The 22,500-nt window shown below is 47.3% G+C and overlaps 2 protein-coding genes across 5 annotated transcripts in view; one reads left to right on the top strand and one right to left on the bottom strand.

The window, feature by feature from the left end:
- The window catches only part of ptbp1b (polypyrimidine tract binding protein 1b), a 20,575-nt gene extending 9,327 nt beyond the window's left edge, over positions 1 to 11,248 (bottom strand). For 2 of the 4 annotated variants that reach the window (XM_030433400.1, XM_030433403.1), the window contains exons 1-7: positions 11,151 to 11,248; positions 7,876 to 7,909; positions 1,980 to 2,040; positions 1,421 to 1,593; positions 1,190 to 1,336; positions 971 to 1,099; positions 9 to 119 (exon numbers count right to left, since the gene is read on the bottom strand). In XM_030433400.1, coding sequence (XP_030289260.1) covers positions 9 to 119; positions 971 to 1,099; positions 1,190 to 1,336; positions 1,421 to 1,593; positions 1,980 to 2,040; positions 7,876 to 7,909; positions 11,151 to 11,158 — 663 coding nt within the window. In that variant the 5' untranslated portion in view covers positions 11,159 to 11,248. The remainder of the gene's footprint in view (positions 1 to 8; positions 120 to 970; positions 1,100 to 1,189; positions 1,337 to 1,420; positions 1,594 to 1,979; positions 2,041 to 7,875; positions 7,910 to 11,150) is intronic. The other 2 variants (XM_030433402.1, XM_030433401.1) reach the window with 2 other exon arrangements.
- A 2,047-nt stretch (positions 11,249 to 13,295) lies between these two features.
- stil (STIL centriolar assembly protein) lies at positions 13,296 to 22,500 on the top strand (the record flags this gene model as incomplete). The annotated part of the gene is made up of 16 exons (XM_030433551.1): positions 13,296 to 13,684; positions 14,524 to 14,631; positions 14,715 to 14,830; positions 14,933 to 15,120; positions 15,646 to 15,893; positions 15,977 to 16,060; positions 16,354 to 16,440; positions 16,520 to 16,685; positions 16,778 to 16,878; positions 16,977 to 17,085; positions 17,253 to 18,236; positions 18,323 to 18,422; positions 18,857 to 19,082; positions 21,684 to 21,765; positions 21,844 to 22,133; positions 22,395 to 22,500. Coding segments are annotated over exons 1-16 (3,075 nt in total), but the record flags the coding sequence as incomplete, so codon positions are not given.

The raw sequence follows: 22,500 nt of genomic DNA, 5'->3' as shown, positions 1-22,500 counted from the left end.
ATGCTCACCAGTTTAGCTGCCTGGGCAGATGCTCCATCTGGATACTGCAGCAGAGCCTGGAACTGACTGTTCTTAGTGAAGACGATGATCCTCAGCACTGTGCCGAACTTTGAGAAGATCTGAGGAACCAAAACAGGAGCTCAAGTGATCTGACAGACCCATTCTTTATTTCTCCAGAGACGCAAATACGACAGCAGATCAGAGCATACTGTGGCCTGCTATGCTAACATTAGCGAGCCAACCTACTGATGGAAGGCTAGTTTTTGGGCTGCTTATCAGCTTGAAGATCACTTCTGCTACACAGGGAAATGAGAGCCAGTTCAGAGCTGGTATTACAAAGACAGAAAGAAGTTCATGTAGAACATTTGCTGAATGAACAAGAAGGTCCAAATAATGCAGAATGAGTCAGAGACAGAGTTTCACAGAGTTTATAAAGTGTCTCCAACTCAACAACTCACTAAACTGACACATTTGTTAAGGGAGTCTGGGGACTTTCTCCGCGGGGACAAAGAAGTAGCCTATATTGTTACTGTTTAGTGTCTTTGTAACATGTGACATGTTTAGATCAATAACATGTTTCTTCTTTCATAAATGGAGTGTAAATGGTGAAATCAGTGTAAACAGTGTGTTCAAACAGCTGATCAATGTTGGCAGGTAAGACTTTAGCACTTTAGACACAGAAGCAGACAGGCTGGTACAGACATGCTGCCACAAACTGACACTTTTTACAAGGAGACAAACAACTTCAGCTGAAAGATTTAATGCTGAATTTACAACAAGGACACAATGACTTACAATCTGTCACACACACAGTTTCACTACGTTATAAAGGTTTTCCTCATGAAACAACTCTGGTTCAGTGGCTGGATCAGTCCAAACAGACAGTGTGTTCACAGACATTTGCAGCTGACACTGACAGTTTAACAGACACCAGACATGTCTTTATTTCTTGTGTGTCATGTCTTGTTACCTGGCAGAGGGCGTCCAAGGAGACGGGGTACACCAGGTTCTCCACCACCACCCTCAGCACCGAGCTCGGGGCTGCCACAGCCGTGTCCACATGAGACGTACTGAGGGCCCGAAGAGCTGCCTGGGCCCTCTGAGAGAGGGAGGAGGGACAGAGGATGAAGACAGGCTGACAGTGACATACAGAAGCTAACAGCTGCTAACAGTAGTGAATGAGGCGCACCTCCTGGTTGGGGGAGTTGTCGGTCTTGAGTTCTTTGTGGTTGGAGAACTGGACGTAGACAGGGTGGTTCCTGATGACGGGCATCACTGTGGAGTAATAACCCACCATGTTCTGAGCTGCTTCCTCTGAGTTCATCTCTAAGAAGGCCTGACGGGACAAACAGGACAGTTTACTTTAGTAGAATCACTACAACAGTGTGGAAATACTCCATCCTCAGTCTTAAAGCTCCACCTGGTTCTTGGCTTTGAGCATCAGCAGGTTGGTGACGTCTCCGAAGGGCAGCCCGAGGCTGATCACCTCCGTCTCTGCGATGTCGTTGGGAAGCTTGCGGATGTGGAGGACCCTGGACGGCACCCCGGGACCTCTTATGTCACCTTTGAACTTCTTACTGTCGTTGCCATTGGCTACAGAGGACAGGAAACAACAGCAGCAGCATGTGAAGACACAGAAACCAGAGTTTCACCAGCAACTCTCCCAGATATTCACGACTTCACTGTTGGTCCGGTTTGTATTTCACCACTGTATCTCAGAGTTTAACATACAGCTCTGCAGGTGAGCTGGACTGTGACGGGACACAGACCACAACATCAGCTCCGTCTTCTCCAACGTTCGTAGATAAAATTATTCTAAAACGTATTCTTTGTTGATTAATCTGTCCAAACCCAAAGAAACCATTTAACAAGCTGACAGCTGAGAAAAAGAGTTGGCAATTAATTTAACAGTTGACAACAAACCAATCAATCAATCAATCGCTGCAGCTCTATATAAAATACAGAATAATTCATCTGACCTGTGGTGCTCATGATATACGGGCCGTTTGAGACGCTGGAGAAAAGCTCGTCAGATCCTCTCTGAAACACAGAAAACTGTCAATTAACAGGCTGCACACACACACACACACACACACACACACACACACACACACACACACACACGCACACACTAAAGTGCAGTCATGTGACACAATCAGAGGGAGGAAGTTTTCACATTTCAGAACGTTTTGAAGGTTTTGCATCAAATGAAACTTTAGAATTGGACTTGATGATCAGAAAAGTACAGATTCATGTTCTGTCCATGAAGTAACTGATGAGCTGACTTCCTGTTTCTCTGTTTCTGGTCTCTAACGAGCTGAATCAGTTCACAGTGAAAACACATTGCATGCAGTTCATGTTTTTGCCACCAGAGGGCACCACAGAGACACTTCACTCACTCCACCTTCAACATAGAGTTATCTCAAAGAGACACAACAACAGGTAACTCATGGTGGACCTGTTCTTTATGATAAAAACTAAACACAGTGAACATCAGGTGTGACATCAGCTCCAGTCTGAAAGCCTCATGATCAGCGCCCCCCCCCTCAGACCCAGCAGGCAGCCGGGGGTGAATTCCTGAGCTGTGCAGCTCAATGAAAACCAGATGTAGACAAACAGGCCGAGCCTCATTCAACACTCTGCAGATTCAAACAGAGTGAAGAGAGGAGCTGCACAGCTGTCTGTCCGTCCCCAACAACTAACCTTCTGTGACAACAACGAGAACTATTATCAATTAGTCTGATGATCACTTTCATTATGTATTGATTCGTTGTTCAGTCTATAAAAGGTAAAAAATGGTGGAAAATGTTGATGACAGTGTGTCGGAGCCCAGCGTGACGTCTTCCTCCGCCGTCTCGTGTCCAACTGACAGTCCAAAACACAAAGTTACTGACAAAGACTCATCAACTGACAGCAAATCCTCACATGTAACCTGAACCAGACGACGGTTAATGTAAACAATCCATCGATTATCAAATTAGTTGGCAACTCTTGGATTGACTTATCAACGGCTCTACTTGTGTCAGATCTGTAGCAGAGGCAGGAGATGTTACAGGTTAACTAGAAACCTTATTGTCTACAACATCAGTGCAGCGAGACAGTTCACTTCACTCTGAGCGTCTTGTTCTGCAGTACAAACACTAACACCAGCACACCAGAACCATCTGTGGCAGAACCACCAACATATCGTCAGGCTCTGATAAACTAATGCAGTCAGAATATCAGCTGATGGCAGTTTCTGATGTACAAACAGACGACTGGATACAGATCCGTCAGCGGGCTGTCTGAGGTGGAACCACGTGTTTTCAGTAACAATATTAGAAATTAGAAAAGCTTGAGGTGTCGATCTGTTCGGGTTCCCAGATGTGAGGAACATCGAGCATTCATGGACATGCCTGAACAAGTCTGATCCACGGAGGCCCCGCCTCACAACCCACAGGACCCAAAGGAACCACCAACAACCTGGTGCCTGACGTCACAGGACTCACCCGAGGTCCCGTGTTCATGTCGCCACGGGTCAGAATCGAGCCCAATCCACAGTGAGGGCCTCTGTGGATCGGACTTGTTCCGGCACGTCCCATGAATGCTTGATATGATTGGGATCTGGAGAATTTGGAGTCGACGCCTCGAGCTTTGTCACGTTCCTCAGATCATTCCTGAACAGGTTCTGAGGAGTCGCAGTCCAACTGTCAGTGACATCTACATGAATATCAGAACCCAACGACTCCCAGCAGAACATCAGATCGTATCAAGATGATCAATGATGTTCCGTGGTCATTGCTTTAATGTTGTGTCTGGTTGGGGTGTTGTCAGAGCTTGAGGAGCTGCCACAGTTCCAGTCAGAGGAACCTGAGCAGGTTTTAATCAGAACAAAAGGAGCTCGGATGTTCTTTCTGCTCCTCACATGAATAATAGAGCAGAAACCTGAGTCCAGCTCTGATCCCTGTGGACCTGTACCTGCCGTCTGCCTGACAGCTGCTGACCGACCCGCTGCCGGCCTCAGGCTGAGGAGGAGGCCCAAACACCCACAGACAGTCAGACATGTTGGTTCAACAGGAGCTGCTAACATCATTACTGAGGATGTGCTCTGTTCTTCTGGCTCCTCCATCATTACTGTGACTCTGTCCTCAGTCTGCTGTGCCTGCTCATCAAACTCACAGGACGAGCTGAGACGGATCCACAAGAGACAAATCAAATGAATCGATGATCGATTAGTTGTTCTGGTTACGTTTTAAAGAATAAAAAACACCAAATGTCGAGCTGGAGACTTCTTGGTCTCTCTGCCTTCACTTCCCGTCATCTCAATACTCTCAATTCTCTAATAAAAGCTTAAAAACTCACAAAAACCCTTGAAAAAGACCATTACTGTGTGTTTATTCTGTGGTTTCAGTCTCTTCAGTGTCACTTTTTCTGTTTTCTATCACAGTAAACTTAATATCTTCATGTTTGAGACCTCAGCTTCAACAAAACAAGACATTTAAAGCCATTCTCAAAGATGTCAATTCAATTTAGACTTCTCAATAAGATCAACAATGAGAGTAGTTTGTTTCATTACGACCTTTCCAGCAAATGAACTCAGGCCGGTTCCGACCTGAAACTCGAGCCGGTGCTGAACAGACCTCTGACCCGTGCTGAGCGATGGAACATGCAATACATTAGGGCTGGGACGATGCGTCAATATAGTCGACGTAACTGACAACATAAATTCGTCGACATGAATAATCTGCGTTGCCGCGTCGTCCCAGAGACGCCGCATTATCTCCTCAGCGGCGGTTCGTCAATTCCTCGCCGCTGGTCATCAACACAGAGCGAAGCACCGCTGGAGTAAAGACGACCCGCTGAGTAATTCACACAGAAAGCCGGCGCTGCGGCTCCTAAAGAGGCGCGACGGTACACGTCATGATGATGACGTCTGTGTGTTTTCAAGGTGTTTCCCAGGTGTCCTCCTGTCAATCTAAACCTGCGGGCAGTTCATAATCATAAGGATGTTATAATGTGACGTGATTGAGATCCTGACAAACCAAACATCCTGGAAAGTGAAAGTTACGTTTTTCACTCTAAATTACATAATTAATTAATCTCCATCAGTAAACAGGACTCTGACTCTGTCACTGCGGGGACGGAGGCTGTTTCCTGCGGGAAAGTTCCCTGAAGTCTGTCAGGAGGGCTGACCGTCACCGTGACAACAGTAACTACAACAACACAACACCTGGTGAGTTAAAGTTTTTTGCCACTGACAGACGCTGTTTTATGGGCAGAAATGTGACAAAGAGTCGGGAGGACAGACAGGAGGACGGACAGGAGGACAGACAGGAGGACAGACAGGAGGACAGACAGGAGGACAGACAGGAGGACGGACAGGAGGACGGACAGGAGGACGGACAGAAGGACAGACAGGAGGACAGACAGGAGGACGGACAGGAGGACGGACAAGAGGACAGACAGGAGGACGGACAGGAGGACAGACAGGAGGACGGACAGGAGGACGGACAGGAGGACGGACAGGAGGACAGACAGGAGGACAGACAGGAGGACGGACAGGAGGACGGACAGGAGGACGGACAGGAGGACGGACAAGAGGACAGACGCCCACGTACAAATACGTTTTTTTCCCCTCATATAAGTTACATAGACAGCTACAATTACTACGTTACTTTTGTTTGTAACATTTAATCGTGAGATTAGTCAACTAATCGAAAAAATAATCGCTAGATTAGTCGTTTGAAAATGAATAATTTGGGACAGCTCTACTATAAATATAAAGAGCTAGTGAAGACTACACTGGAAACGTTTGAGTCTCTCAAAGCTTCTTCTTCTTCCACAACAGCATCTTTGATGATGACATGGGAACAATAGATCCGTTTCTCCACAGAGCGGGTTTAACCACAAACATCAGTTTATCTGTGACTTCGTTTCTGGGTGTGAATCCAAACAAAGTGCTGGAGAAAAGCAAGAACTGTCCTTTTAGCAGGAGCCGGTCTGAGTGTTGGAGGTGGTTTCAGATGACTCGCCTGAGGCCAAAGGAGGAAACAGGAGAGTTGTGATCATCAAAGGGACTCCTCCTCCTCCTCCTCCCAGCAGCCCCTGCTCCCGTCACTTCCTGCTCTCAGACCACAGCTCTCTCTGCCTTCATGTGGTTTTGGCTCAGATTGTGGTTTTTGTCCTAAAACCAGCAGCAGTGGTCGCCGCTCTGCTGCCGGACACATACCAAACATGATTACTGAGAAGAGAGCAGAGGAATGTGAGCAAAGGCTGCTGGGAGATCAGACAACACCTCACACAGAGATATTATTCTAAAGCTTTTTGTTTTCAGACTGAGATAACTTTCTGATGTCTGATTTAAAACAATACTTTTTTAGAGCTTTGGAATATTAAATCCTTCCCCTCTGCTCACCTCTGAGCCTTTCTGACCCTCAGGTGTGCAGAAACTTCAGGTCAGGTATTCTTCAACTATTCATGTGGCTCATTTAATAAAACGCGCCTCATCTTCTAACGTTTTGTTCCAGGTGACGAGTAGTCGAACATTGATTCAGTTCACAAACTAGTTGGCAGTTTATTTTCTGTTGAATGTGTATCAGTTAATCGATGATGCTTTCAGCCTCGGCACGGAACAAAAACCAGCTCAACGCTTCAGCGACCAACACGTCCTGATGCTGCCACACCAACACGTCCTCACAGCTTCAGCCAACACATCGTCTGACGAGGACAAACTACCTCCAGTCAAATACAGTCTTCAGATGATTCTACAGTTAACTGTGACAGTGAGTCCAAAGTGTCTCCTGTCTGTGTCCAGCTGTCCGTCTGCTGTTCAGCAGAAGAACCTCGTATTCAACACTGAAACCACAAAGTTCAGTAAAATAAACATCTCCAAACAACTGAATGATGTCAGACGTAAGCACAGTTTCAGTGTCTGCTGTGAAGTGAACATTTGCTTATTTATGGAACTGAATTCTAATTCGACTGTTTTATTAAAATATCTGTTTCAGGTTATTATCAAGTGTTTGTTTGACCAAAATAACATTCTGCTTTTAATCTTTAAAGGCTCGTTGTTATTGATAATTGTGTGATAGCTTTTATCATAACACAGAGAAAGAGATGTTATTGCACCTTTTGCAGCCATATTATTAAATCACTATTTCAAGATATCAATTTATTTTCTGTCTGTTGAATGAACTCCCATAGAATGATAATCATTTCAGCAGAATGTTCAGGATCAATTCTATAGTTAAACTTCATCACAGTTGACGTGTTGAGACAAGTTTACAAGTTTCCGTTAGAAATCAATCATCTAATTCATGCAGATATTGATTTTCCATTTGGAAGCTAATTGGTTCAGTTCCGGACTGAAGCACATTTTAGCAGCTGCCTCTGATCTCCGGTGACAGCCAGCCTTCCAACACACCAACAGGTACTTACAGCAGGAGAGTAAAGCTGAATGCTGTCAGGATGATCTGAGAGAGTTTCAACTCTGTCAAATGATTTTCACACAAATAAAGTGAAACCAAACATCCGTGCGTTCTAAAATCTGATTTCTGAGCCAGTAGACCAGATTTGTTCTGTGTGAATTCAGTGTTATGGTCCTTATAGAGTGTAAGGAGCGTGTTGTTGTTGACTAATCTGATTATCCTCAGTCTTGTTGTGGAATGTGACTAAAGTTTACAACACTGAGCGGCTTCAACACTGATTACAGAGAAAACCCCTGAATTGTTCCCAGATGGCAGCACGTCCGTCCTGTCAGACACAAATGAAAAGCAAACGGCCTCACAGCAGAAAACAAACCAATCAGAGGAGGAGGAGGAGGAGAAGGAGGGGGGGAGGAGAAGGAGGGGGGAGGAGGAGGAGGAGGGGGGAGGAGGAGGAAGCAGAGGTGCCTACCTTAGTACCAACTGTTATATCTTGGTGGACACTGCTGTGAAGAAAAGACAGCGTGTTAGAAGCAGCAGGGAGAGAAACTCAAAACAACAAAGCCAAAAAAAGGTGAAAGAGATGCTGCCTGAGGAGACGAGCGCAGGGAGAAGAAACCCAGCAGAGGAGACACCAGCTGATCCACACACAGAAAAGTTTGGTTCATGTCCTGGTTAGCTGCAGCTAACTGTTGGTTATTCCTGCAGTCATTGATTAGTCTCTAAAATGGTGGAAAATGTTGATCCGTGTTTCGTCCAAAACCCAAAGACCTTCAGTTTTCTGTCCCAGAGGAAAGAAACCAGAACACATGACTGCTGTCAGATGAGTGTCAGTGAGGCAGACTGAGGACAAACTTCACATTAAACTGATGATCTCTACAGGAACGTCAGTACGCCACTCTATTTCTGTCCATCCAGACACAGCTGAGGACTCACACACACTTCCTGCATCATCATCCATCACCCAGTCAGAGAACACCAACAATCACACATGACCAGTCGTCATCATCATCATCATCGTCGCAGCTGGAGCAGAGCTGAAGCTGACGAACACTTTCAGTTAAATGTCCATAATAAACACAAAACCCCAAACATCCAGAAGCCAAAACAACATATTCAAACCCGAGTAGAAAGACACAACACTAAAATATTATATTACTAGTCAGAAACACACGCGGTGGAGTAAAAGTACAACAACTTGTGTCAATGTAGAAGAAAAAACAAAGTGTTTCAGGTCATTTTTACATCGTATGGGAACCTGAACTGAATCATTTGGTACCAGTTACCCACGTCCTGCTGCTCATCCACTTTTCATTTGTTCTATTTCCTGTTTTGTCCCCCAACTTCCTGTCTTTACTGCTGCGATGGTAAATACAAGTAAAACCAGTCTGGTCCACACAGCCTGCAAACATTTGGCAAATTTGGGAAATTCCACACTTACAGTGGTCATGTGACCTGAGATCACCAGAGAATAAAGATCACTGATCATCAGGAGGATATTTTACATGATAAATCAAACATCTATTCATTTATATATAGATATAGATATCTATATAGATGTATACATATAGAGAAATCTCCTTTGTGTTGTTTTTGCATGTCCTGTATGAAATCATGACAGCAGGAAGTGGAGTCCAAAAAGTTACATCAGGTCACTAAATACAACCAGCCAGCACCTGGGAGGTAAAAACCTTTAATTTCAAATAATTTTCCAGTTTTGCTTGGAGGGCCACATTAGTGCGTCTACTCCGTCTGTCTGTCTGTCTGTCCTCTGGTGAAAGTGACTGTGGAAGACAACCAGGCGTCACTGCGTCCTGACAGCAGCGTCTCACTGGGTTCAGATGGAGGATGATGACTCGATATAAACAGTTTGGTGCAATGTCGGGTCTGATAACTCAGGACCGTCCGTTAAAAACAACAGACAACGATCAGAAACAGTCGCTTGAAAGCTGCGAGACAAAACAACAACCTTTTCTGTGTGACGGCAGAGAGGCCAGACGCCGTTTTAATGATAAGAAGAAATAAACCCACTTCAGCTCAAACTGTTCCTGGTGGAGCTGCAGGGATTTAATGTGTGGTTCTGTTCAGTGGACCTGCTGTTCACTGACTAAAATGACTGTCAGGGTTAAAATGAATAAATTAATACTGAATCAGTGAAGTAATTATTTTGCAATGAATTCACTGAGTGTGTACCAACTGGACAGGGTCTCTATTCTAGTAGATAAGTAAAGAGTCTGTACATGTGAAAGTGACTCCATGCAGCTCAGAGCTGGACAGAAAGTCTTCCACACAAGCGTAACACTTCAAACAAATGACAAACCGGCTGGTCAGGCTGAAGCTGCTGTGACTGTATAGACAGTAAACCAGCTGGAAGAGGACCCCTCAGGGCGTGAATGAGCCCTGACAAAGCACAAATATTCACAACAGGAACTCAATCGTCTCACAGTCTCCAGCTCCTGACTGCATGCTACATGATATCTATCGGTGTAAAAGTTAGAAAGCACATTAAACATGATTACTATTTTCAAAGATGCACTAAAACAAACTGCAGATATGCTTACTGACACAATAACAACACATATGTCAATCACACAGTTATTAATGGGAAATTAACAAGTCAGTTTGATCATCAACATGAACCTTTAACAGCTGCAGGACAAACTGGCGTCCGGCTCATGTTTCCTCACCTTCCTGCTAACAATGGAGTTCTGTTTGACACAGTTCTGACTGTTAAATGACAACTACAATTACACAATAACAATTATAATGACAGCTATAATATTATGTTACTCAATCTCAGCTTGATTCAACGTGAAACAGGGCCTGTAATCTAAATTGCACCGTTAACATTTGAGACCAAGTTACTTTTAATTCCTTCTAACCAAAGAAGAACGTCCTGCAGATCTCCATTTAAAATAATGGCCATTTTAAAGCAGCCATCTAATGCTTAACACAGCAAACCTTTTCCACCATGACTCTAACACACCATGATACCGTGATTAAAATTAATAAATAAATAAAAAAAATCGCGCCAAAAAGTCAAGTTGACCTAAAATCTGAGTCATTTAAGTCTGAATGATACATTTTCAGATAGTAACACTAACTGATCGTTTTCGAGCAAGTAAAACTGAATTCCATATGGAATTCCGTCATTTTTATGTTTTCTTACAAATCTTCATAACCACCGACTTCTAAAAACATGACTGAAACATCTTTAACAAATGATCCGGGGGAATTAGTCAATTCGGCGCACATTAAACACACGAAGTTACGTCAGTTCATACACAATCTAAACTTTTACAAGCGACTCTCCGGCAAAATACACCAGTGGGCGTGAGAACATCGTAAAGCTGGACTTGAAGTTCTGTACGTTGCTTAGTTATTCTTTCCACAACATGTGAATCAATCAGATCTAAACGTTGAATGTTTTGTGTTAAAGAAAAGGTGTTTTCTCAGGTAAATGAGGCCACATTAACTGCCATGTTGTGTTAATGGAGTTAGGTGTGGAGCCCGCAGAGAATGGCCCGTTCCGAGGCTAACACTGCAGCTAGCGTTGCTAGCTTAGCTTCCTGTTACTACCACAAACACAACTTTACCGACAGCTACGTTTGCAACAAGAGCACCAGCAGCTGTGTGGAAAAAACATTATCCGGCGACATATTGAGATTTTTCTCTCTCAGATGTAAGTTAAACCACCACAAACTGAATTTAATTTGAGTGTACACGTAAGTCGATGGGATAACTCACCCGTCCATTGCACAACACGGAACTACGGAGCAACAGGTTCCAGCCAGCGGCCAGCAGGATACCCCAACCACCGCGGCTGGAAACTGACAAAATGGCGTCCGGCTGGAGGAGCTCCCTGATTGGACAGTTAGCAACATTTGTGGGCGTTACAGATCAGATCCAGATGCTGATTGGCTGATTGGAAGGGGGCGCAACAAAGCCCTGAGCTTACAGAGATCAGAGATTGTCTATGAGTAAGATTCACGTCTCGATGTAGAAAATCAGACGCGCGTCTCACGGCGGGTTAGTGGGCGTTGTCCCATGAAAACAGTCCCGGTCCAACAGGGACACGACGATCCACGGGTCCAAGTGTGTTCCGACCAGTTGAGAATATTTAAAATGCTCATAATGAGGAGGACTATCACGATATTACTTTAGATGTACATTTATAACATATCGTAACAGCACATTAAAGTCCACAGTAATGACGTGTTCATATTTTGTGCCACAGGCTCAAAATGTGAGACTCATAATTCTGGTTCCGAGCTGCTTTGGTTCTGTGCTGACATGTTGTATTTCTCACTGTGTGCCTTAGTTCTTAATAAGAAAGCGAATGCTGTTTACTTATAACAGGATGCCACTTAAAACAACTGCAGACAAATCAAACATCACACAGCGTATTGAAAAAGACATGGAAGACATGCTCTTAGGATGAGAAATAAAAGAAACCATACATATATACAAAGAACACGTGTGTGAGGGAACTAACCAAAATATACTAAAGTTACCCAACAATAGAAGATATTAGCTGAAGATACCAGGACATCACACCGGCTGACCTGAGGAGCCTCTGCAGATGACACTGAGTTAGAAGTTTGGTTAAAGTTTAAGGATTTTAGAATGAACTCAAATAAACTTCTTTTGTCTACAAATGTTTTACTGTCAGCAGAGGATGCAGCAGCAGCAGCAGCGACAGCCTGCTCCCACACATGCAGGATCAGGTTCACTGTGCCCTGAAGCTGCAGCAGAGAACACCAAGAGTCAGACAACAGAACTGTCCTCTGACTGAAGCTGCAGAGCTGCATGATGATCAGGGATTGAACCTGTGGCTGCTCAGGTACAGGACAGTGTGACAGTGTGTGAGCAGCTTCCTGTCCGACCATCTGTCTGCTGGACTCAGTTTCATGTGACACGCTGATAAATAATTCCTCCACACGCTGCTTTAAAGGAGATTACTTTGTGTGTTGGAAGATGATCCTGCTGCTCACACATGAATAATTCAACTCACACACACACACACACACACACACGCACACACACACACACACACACACACACACACACACACACACACGCACACACACACACACACACACACACACACACACACACACACACACACACACACACACACACAGACACACACACACACAGTACTTTTCCTCTACAGTCTAATTCAATGTTTCTTGTATTTAAAATACTAAACCATCTGTCCTGTTAAAAGTGTGGACTCTGAATGAATTATTTGTAAAGTTGACATGTGACCTTTTAAATCATATATTGTTAAGTTTGGAGAAACAATAACGCTTTTGGAGAATTATTATGTTGATTTTCTCACAGTTTGAGTTTAAATCAGTTTGGCATTAGTTCTTCAAAATGTTCGTTTGATTGGTGAAACTCAGCGCCGACTCTCCTTTTCATTTGATGGCCTGTTTAGCATTTGTCTTTGTGTATTCTATTTTCTTTTCAGTTTATTTTTTTTTATCGACATTTTATTTTCTGGTTGCACTATTTTGATGCACAGTCTACAGAGTGGTGCTTGTACAAGTGCATGATAAATAAACCTTTGCATCTTGAAATGTTGTTTATGTCGGTCAACTCGTGTTATTTAAAGGTCGTTAGGCTACAACACGTGAACTTAAAGACTCTCCGCCTTTATGCAATATGTGCATTAAAATAAAAAACTGATTCACAAGCTTACAAATTAAAACAATACAAAAAGTTGTAAAAGTGTGTTCCTGCTCCGTCCTGTGGGGGCGCTGTGGAGCGTCAGTCAGTTTATCTGACGACACAAGAAGGACAAGAGTAAGACACGAAACGAAGCGACACGTCATTGGTCAGATTCGCTCCAACAGCGGTTTCTATTGGCTGGTTGAGTTGCCCCGCCAGTGGAGCGTAGAAACAGCGCCACAATCAAACAGCGTTGCTCCTGCGGACGTTCTGCTGTCAGATTTGGACAAATAAATTCAGATAAACCGAAATATTCTCGTGTCACAAAGCTGGTGACTTTATGAGACGTTGAGCTTTCGGCCGACAGACTCGAGCTTCGTTAAACTAAAGAAGCTAACAAGGGGAACTGATGAGGTCCGATCGGGAAGCTAACGTGGCTAACGGTAGCGGGTGTTAGCTGAACTCACCGCGGTGTTATCAGCTTCAGTTACCGGTTAAAGTTCCACCCTGTCGGCCACAGCGGGGATGAGCTGCCCGGTGAAGCTCCAGGCGCTGCCGGCCGGAGTGTTCGAAGCGGTTTTAACTCCAGAGAATCTGAGAGGAAGGTGAGTTAATGTCAGCAGACATGGTTCAACTCAACACCGGCTGTGTGTGTCATGGCTACTGTGTGTGTGTGTGTGTGTGTGTGTGTGTGTGTGTGTGTGTGTGTGTGTGTGTGTGTGTGTGTAGTAAAGGGCTGCAGGTTTGTGCACTGAACTCTTTGCCTTGAATGTACTTTTGCATTGCAGGTCGCAGAGTCATTGGACTGTAACATAACACGAACACATCAGAACCAGACCAGAGTCTGTGTGGATTTAATGTGTTGTCATGTTTAATGCGCGCGATTCTTTGCATTGTATGATTAGATGAGTTGTTATTGATCCTCAGAGGAGAAACTGAGGCAGCACAGGGACAGAAAGGAGATCAGAAGAACAGATTGTAAGGTAAAAGGAGGTAATTAGAAATACATCAAACAGAAGAGAAACACAGCAGCAGTTAGTGTGATGATCGGTTAGACTGTTAGAAACAGCTGCTGTTAGTTATGTTTTTAATGGCTTAATGTGAAGCCATTCTTCAATTTAACGTCTCTTTTTTAAAGCTTCTTAATTTAGTTCTTGAAAAATATTTTGCTATGTCATCTTATTTCCATCTAATGTGATGAAGGGTCCCCGCTCCGGCCTGACGCTCCGGCCTGGCTCATCACGCAGTGGAAACGCACAAACTTTCCTGGGATTGTAGATGTGTAATTAATCTTTTTTCTTGATATCTTTAAGGGGGAATTGGTCAAAGTTTTAGACATCAGAAAGAAAATAATCGTCATCTGTGTGATATAAAGAATAAAGTAAATTTTCCTGGTGAGAGGAAATGTTTCATTAACACCTCTTTATCGTTTGTGTCTTCTCAGAAGCTCAATGAACTCTCTCACTCCGCTGAGTTTCCCCAGATCTAGATCAGCTCTGTGGGACAGCAGCCCTGCAGGAGAGAAGCTCCGCCTCCACCTCTGCTTGCACAGGTAAACACATGAACACAGACACACACACACACACACACACACACACCTGCTCTGAGCAGAGATAAAGTGCGTGTGTTCTGCAGGAAGCCTCGGTTGGTGCTGTTGGAGAAAGCTCTGCGTCTGGCTCAGCGTCACGCCCGTCACAGCAGCAAGCCCCGCCTCCACTGTTTCTTCCTGGGATCAGTGTCTGTGGACGCAGGTCAGAGTTCACCCTCATCACCCTCATCACCCTCACACAGTAGGAGAATCCGGTTGAACATACACTCGTATTTACTGTTGTGTGTGTGCTGCTGTTGTCCAGATGAGGAGGGTGTCACTGTGACTCTGGACCGGTTCGATCCGGGTCGGGAACAGGCCAGAGCCTCAGGCCGGGTTCCCTCTGCTCTGCTGCCAGGGGACGTCCTGGTTTCCTGTTTGTTCTCCTCACAGACTGACACTTCACTTGAGGCTATCGTCCAATCAGAGGCTGAACTACATCACTGCTTCAAGGTGAGTCACACCTGCAGCTCTGAGGTCAGCATCAGTCTGGAGGTGTGATTGGTCTGTTAGGGTCCTCATGTGTCTGATGGGAAGAAGTACTTTGAGAGCTTTACTTCTCTATGTTCAGTAGCTCTGTTTTCTGTTGTCATGGCAACCTCTCTACAACGTCACAGACAGCTGATTTTTCTCAGCTTTTCCAAAACATCCTGCTGCTTTTTGTCCTTTTACCAGACGATGCTGGTATCATTTTAGAATAATATCGTAATTGTTCACCACAATTTCAAACTATTTTGACATCAAGGTTTAATTTAAAACTGCTGGCGACAAGAATTAATTGAGTTCTAAGGTCATTAAGGTCAGTCCAATGGCAGGTTCAACGGTTTGAAGAAGCTAATCTGTCTTTCTGTCTTTCTGTGTGGCTGTCTGTCTGTCTGTCTGTCTGTCTGTCTGTCTGTCTGTCTGTGTGACTGACTGTCTGTCTGTGTGACTGACTGTCTGTCTGTGTGACTGACTGTCTGTCTGTCTGTGTCTCAGGCGTTGCAGCAGTTTTTGAGCAGCAGACAGACTCTGGATCTGTCTCAGCTGATAAAGGTCAGAGGTCATGTTGCCTGCTCTCAGCAGTCTGACGCTGCAGCATTCAGCCTCAGCTGGTCGTCCGTCTGTCCATCGGTTGGCGTGGACGTTCAGCCGGTCCGAGCCGTCCCCATCATCCCCACCGCTCTGCTGAGGAGTCTGACCAGCATCAACAGACCGCCGCCGCACGCTGCCAGCCGACAGAGAGGGTGAGAAGACGTTCCCCTCTGAGATGAGACAGGACTGTTCTGACGGCTCGACTTCATATCTGATGTGTTCGTGTTGTTTTCAGGTTTCTGACGATGGATCAGACCAGAAAACTGCTTCTGCTGCTGGAGTCTGATCCTAAAGCCTCCAACCTGCCGCTGGTCGGGCTGTAAGTCTGACGGTGTTGATTCATTACAGAACAGTCTGAAACACAACAAAGATATCTTTTAGTATTTCTGTCTCTGATCATCAGTCTGTGTGTGTTGCTGCTGCACAAGCTTGCCCAGTGCATATACAAACATCTTTCCTTCAGGCCGACACAGACTGCTTCTTTTCTCCCTCCTTGACTTTAGCAAACTGATCTAATTCACTGCCAGTGAAACATGAATGTTTCTCTTTCTCTTACTAACTGCTGTTAGTAACCGCTTGTGTTAACTTCCTGTACTTCCTGTTATGTGACAGCTGGCTGAGTGGAGTCACACACGTCTACAACCCTCAGGTGTGGGCCTGGTGTCTGAGGTTCCTGTTTAGCTCCGCCCTTAAGGACAGGTGAGTTTCCTGTTGGAGGACCTGTTGTTGTTCAGGTGACTGTCGTTCTGGTGTCACTGGCTGTTTTCGTGTGTTTCAGAGTTTTATCAGAGAGTGGCTGCTTCCTGCTCGTCCTGTTCGGTTCCACACACAGCGCTCCTCAGTTCTTCCAGTGTCGAGGACCAGGACCTAGATTAATACCTGGACAAGGACCACAGCTGGACTACCAGCTGCTCACAGCCGCCCAGTGTGTCACACTGTACCAGGTAACAACACACCTGACACCACAGGAATATCAGGAGCACTGAATCAGTTGAACTTTCCCTCCTCAATGTGGACTGATGTGGACCCTCAGCAGGTGGTGTCAGTAGAGGGTCAGACTCTGCAGTGTGAGCTGGGCTCAGAGGATCACAGCGGACAGCTGGAGGTCTTCAGAGAGGCTCGGAGCTCCTTCAACAGGTACCAGAGTTTAAAGGAACAGTCCAACATTTACTGAACCGTCCTGTCTGAAACTGTATGAACTCCATCCGGATCTGAACCGCCCTCTCTGTCCTCAGCTCTGTCCCCCCAGCTGCAGGTCTGTCTGTCAGCGATCAGGACTCTGGAGTGGAGGATGAGGATCTGTCTCCACGCCCGTCCCCGAGCCCCCACCTGCCTGCTCAGCAGGTCAGTCACAGCTCCAGTCAGAAATGCTAACTGTGCAGCAGACAGCATGTTCCTATGGCTTTCAACTGTTTGAAGCTCTGTGACATCATCATCGTGTCACCACAGACGGCCAATAGCAGCAGGACAGCGGGGTACCTGTGTTCACCTGCAGCTGTGTTCTGTTTCAGGCCCGCCGAGTCCAGCCGTCTGTCCCTGAACTCTCTCTGCTGATCGACAGCAGCTTCTCCTCCAATCACAACGCTTGGCAGGACCCTGACCCCGCCCACAGACCTCCTGCTCCTCCTGCTCCTGCTTCTGCTCCTGCTGACAGGACATCTGCTCCTCCAACTGGAAACACCACCACCTCCTCCTCAGTTCCCAAACCACAGCCTCCTCCTGCTCCTCACCTCCACAGCACCCCCAACACCAACCTGCAGCAGCCCTGCACCTGCTGCTCCACCCATACCTACAACTGCACCTCCATCTTCTCCTCCACAGGACTCCACCCTGCTGCTGCATCCAGCCATCAGCGCACACCTCCTCCTCCCTCCAGCCTCTACCCTTCTCTTCCTCACTCCCATTACCACACTCCTCCTCCCTCCAGCAACCATCTATCTATTCCTGTTCCTCCTTCCTCCACTCGCAGCACTCCTCTGTCCACCCACCACCAAACTCCTCCTCCTCCTCCCTCCCATCGCCAAACTCCTCCTCCTCCCTCCCATCCACCTCACTCCAGTTTCCATCCATCTTCAGCCCCTCCTTCCTCCACTCGCAGTACTCCGTCGTCCTCCCATCACACTCCTCCTCCCTTCTCCAACCTCCCACCTGCCCCGTCAGCTCCTGCCCCCTTTCACAGCTCCTCCTCTCCGCTCTCCAGCCACCACCACACTTCTCCTCCCACCACTCATTTCTCTGGTCTTCCTCCCTCCACCCTCGTCCCACCTCCTCCCTGTCCCTGCAGCCACCCTCCTGCTGTCCCATGGTGCGGTGACTCCCCCTCTCCTCACCCCTCCCGTCCAGCAGCAGGAGCAGACCCTGCTTCTCCCCCCTGGTTTCTCCGTCCCTCCAACTGTCTGAATCAGTGCTGTGATCAGGTGGGCGGAGTCACACCGACAGACACCTACCAGCTCCTTCTCCATCAGGACCGACAGCTCCGCCTCCTGCAGGCTCAGGTGAGATCACCGATGATGTAGATGTTATCTGAGGAGGCTGCTGATTGGTTACAGGAGTCTCATGGTGTTTGATCTGACATATGCAGGTCCAGATGCTGCTGGAGGCTCAGGGGAAACTTCAGTCCTCCAGTCGGCAGGTCGACACTCAGACACCGAGGAGCACAGCCAGCATCGCTGTGGGGACAGGTGAGACTGATGGGGTGGGTGAGACTGATGGGGTGGGTGAGACTGATGGGGCGGGTGAGACTGATGGGGTGGGTGAGACTGATGGGGTGGGTGAGACTGATGGTGTGGGTGAGACTGATGGGGTGGGTGAGACTGATGGGGCGGGTGAGACTGATGGGGCGGGTGAGACTGATGGGGCGGGTGAGACTGATGGGGCGGGTGAGACTGACAGGGCGGGTGAGACTGACGGGGTGAGACTGACGGGGCGGGTGAGACTGACGGGGTGAGACTGACGGGGCGGGTGAGACTGACGGGGTGAGACTGACGGGGTGAGACTGATGGGGTGGGTGAGACTGATGGGGTGAGACTGACGGTGCGGGTGAGACTGACGGGTGATGTGAACAGGTGTAATCCAGGATCACATAATGTTTAAGATCTCCTTCTCTGGTTTCCAGGTGCCAGTCTGTTCTGGGGGGATCCTGTCCAGCCCCTCCCTCATCAGGAGGTACAGGCTCCTCCCCTCTCCTCCACCACACCTCCCCCCTCACCCTCTCACAATCCCTGCTCCCCCTGCAGACCCTCTTCACATGCTGACCTGTCCATCATCAGGCCCATGGGTGGAGCTGAAGATGGTGACATCACAGTTCAGGAGGCTGCTGTGTCCCCGTCCCATCAATTCAGGTGAGACTCTGCTGACTCCAGACCTTGACTCTGACTCTGTCTCTGTCTCTGTCTCTGACTCTGTCTCTGACTCTGTCTCTGACTCTGTCTCTGACTCTGACTCTGTCTCTGTCTCTGACTCTGACTCTGTCTCTGTCTCTGACTCTGACTCTGTCTCTGTCTCTGACTCTGACTCTGACTCTGTCTCTGTCTCTGACTCTGTCTCTGACTCTGTCTCTGTCTCTGACTCTGTCTCTGACTCTGACTCTGTCTCTGTCTCTGACTCTGTCTCTGACTCTGTCTCTGTCTCTGACTCTGACTCTGTCTCTGTCTCTGACTCTGACTCTGACTCTGTCTCTGACTCTGTCTCTGACTCTGTCTCTGACTCTGTCTCTGACTCTGTCTCTGTCTCTGTCTCTGACTCTGACTCTGACTCTGACTCTGTCTCTGACTCTGACTCTGTCTCTGACTCTGTCTCTGACTCTGACTCTGTCTCTGTCTCTGACTCTGACTCTGACTCTGTCTCTGACTCTGTCTCTGTCTCTGACTCTGTCTCTGACTCTGTCTCTGACTCTGTCTCTGTCTCTGTCTCTGTCTCTGACTCTGACTCTGTCTCTGACTCTGTCTCTGACTCTGTCTCTGTCTCTGACTCTGTCTCTGTCTCTGTCTCTGTCTCTGACTCTGTCTCTGACTCTGACTCTGTCACTGTCTCTGACTCTGTCTCTGACTCTGTCTCTGTCTCTGTCTCTGACTCTGACTCTGTCTCTGTCTCTGTCTCTGACTCTGTCTCTGACTCTGACTCTGTCACTGTCTCTGACTCTGTCTCTGTCTCTGACTCTCTCTCTGACTCTGTCTCTGTCTCTGACTCTGTCTCTGACTCTGACTCTGTCTCTGTCTCTGACTCTGTCTCTGACTCTGTCTCTGTCTCTGACTCTGACTCTGTCTCTGTCTCTGACTCTGACTCTGTCTCTGACTCTGTCTCTGACTCTGACTCTGACTCTGACTCTGTCTCTGACTCTGTCTCTGTCTCTGACTCTGACTCTGACTCTGTCTCTGACTCTGACTCTGTCTCTGACTCTCTCTCTGACTCTGACTCTGTCTCTGACTCTGTCTCTGACTCTGACTCTGACTCTGTCTCTGACTCTGTCTCTGACTCTGACTCTGACTCTGTCTCTGTCTCTGACTCTGTCTCTGTCTCTGACTCTGTCTCTGACTCTGTCTCTGACTCTGACTCTGACTCTGTCTCTGTCTCTGTCTCTGACTCTGACTCTGTCTCTGACTCTGACTCTGGCTCTGACTCTGACTCTGTCTCTGTCTCTGACTCTGTCTCTGACTCTGTCTCTGACTCTGTCTCTGTCTCTGTCTCTGTCTCTGACTCTGTCTCTGACTCTGACTCTGTCTCTGTCTCTGTCTCTGACTCTGTCTCTGACTCTGTCTCTGTCTCTGACTCTGACTCTGACTCTGTCTCTGACTCTGTCTCTGTCTCTGACTCTGACTCTGACTCTGTCTCTGTCTCTGACTCTGTCTCTGACTCTGTCTCTGTCTCTGACTCTGACTCTGACTCTGTCTCTGTCTCTGTCTCTGACTCTGTCTCTGTCTCTGACTCTCTCTCTGACTCTGACTCTGTCTCTGACTCTGTCTCTGACTCTGTCTCTGACTCTGTCTCTGACTCTGACTCTGTCTCTGACTCTGTCTCTGTCTCTGACTCTGACTCTGTCTCTGACTCTGACTCTGACTCTGTCACTGTCTCTGACTCTGACTCTGTCTCTGTCTCTGACTCTCTCTCTGACTCTGTCTCTGTCTCTGACTCTGTCTCTGACTCTGTCTCTGACTCTGTCTCTCTCTCTGACTCTGACTCTGTCTCTGACTCTGTCTCTGACTCTGTCTCTGACTCTGACTCTGACTCTGTCTCTGTCTCTGACTCTGTCTCTGACTCTGTCTCTGACTCTGACTCTGACTCTGTCTCTGACTCTGTCTCTGTCTCTGTCTCTGTCTCTGACTCTGTCTCTGTCTCTGACTCTCTCTCTGACTCTGTCTCTGTCTCTGACTCTGTCTCTGACTCTGTCTCTGACTCTGACTCTGACTCTGACTCTGACTCTGTCTCTGACTCTGACTCTGACTCTGACTCTGTCTCTGACTCTGACTCTGTCTCTGACTCTGACTCTGTCTCTGACTCTGACTCTCTCTCTGACTCTGTCTCTGTCTCTGACTCTGTCTCTGACTCTGTCTCTGACTCTGACTCTGACTCTGACTCTGTCTCTGACTCTGTCTCTGTCTCTGTCTCTGTCTCTGACTCTGTCTCTGTCTCTGACTCTCTCTCTGACTCTGTCTCTGTCTCTGACTCTGTCTCTGACTCTGTCTCTGACTCTGACTCTGTCACTGTCACTGTCACTGTCTCTGACTCTGACTCTGTCTCTGTCTCTGACTCTCTCTCTGACTCTGTCTCTGACTCTGTCTCTGACTCTGACTCTGACTCTGACTCTGACTCTGTCTCTGACTCTGACTCTGACTCTGACTCTGTCTCTGTCTCTGACTCTGACTCTGACTCTGTCTCTGACTCTGTCTCTGACTCTGTCTCTGTCTCTGTCTCTGACTCTGACTCTGGGTGTTTTTTGTTAACAGTGGTGTTCAGAGTCCAGTCCTGGGGGAGAGCGTCAGTATGTACCAGCCTGCAGAGGACCAGAACTTCTACGAGAACCTGATGGTAACAACATGGAGGCTCGATGAACTTGTGACACATTGAAAGTGTTGACTTCAAATAAGGACATCTTTGTCTCCTCAGAATCAGCTGACCAGTCGTCTTCAGGAGTCAGACAGCAGACAGGAAGTGGAGGAGGAGGAGCCCAGGAGGAGGAGCCTGTCTGTGGCTGTGGACCGCTCCCAGTCCTCCCAGTCCTCCCGGTCCTCCCAGTCCTCCAAGTCCTCATCGTCGTCCAGGAGGAAGCAGCAGAGTGCTGGAGACCCGGTGGTCAGCGCCACTCTGAGGCAGCTGCAGCAGCTCGGAGTCGACGTGGACAAAGAAGACCTGACGGAGTCTGACAGAAGGATCCAGCAGACGGTGGAGAGCAGCAGGTACTGACTCACCTGGTCACCTCTCTCTGCATCTTTCTTTTCCTGTTCCACTGTTCTATGACTCTTCAGTTTCCACCACACACCTTGTTTCTTTCGCCACACTGCTTTACAGAGTTGAGGTGAAGTTGTGAGCGCCCTCTGCTGGACAAGCTGTCAGAGACTCTGCTTTCTGAAGGAACTCAACCCCACTCTGATGTTTTTGTGCTGATATTTACAATCACTGATCAGCTGATATCTGTGTGTGTTTGTGTGTGTTGTCAGCACTCTGGCGAGCATCAACCCGGCGGCGGTCCTGTCCAGACTGAGCGTGTCCGATCCATCCATCAGTTCTCTGTTCCCGGGGGAAAGTGTGGATCTGAGTTTGGAG

The sequence above is a fragment of the Sparus aurata genome, chromosome 11, assembly GCF_900880675.1.
Source record: "Sparus aurata chromosome 11, fSpaAur1.1, whole genome shotgun sequence".
In the NCBI taxonomy this organism is placed as follows: Eukaryota; Metazoa; Chordata; class Actinopteri; order Spariformes; family Sparidae; genus Sparus; species Sparus aurata.
Note: the sequence above shows the minus strand (reverse complement) of the source record. Positions and strands in the feature narration are given on the sequence as shown.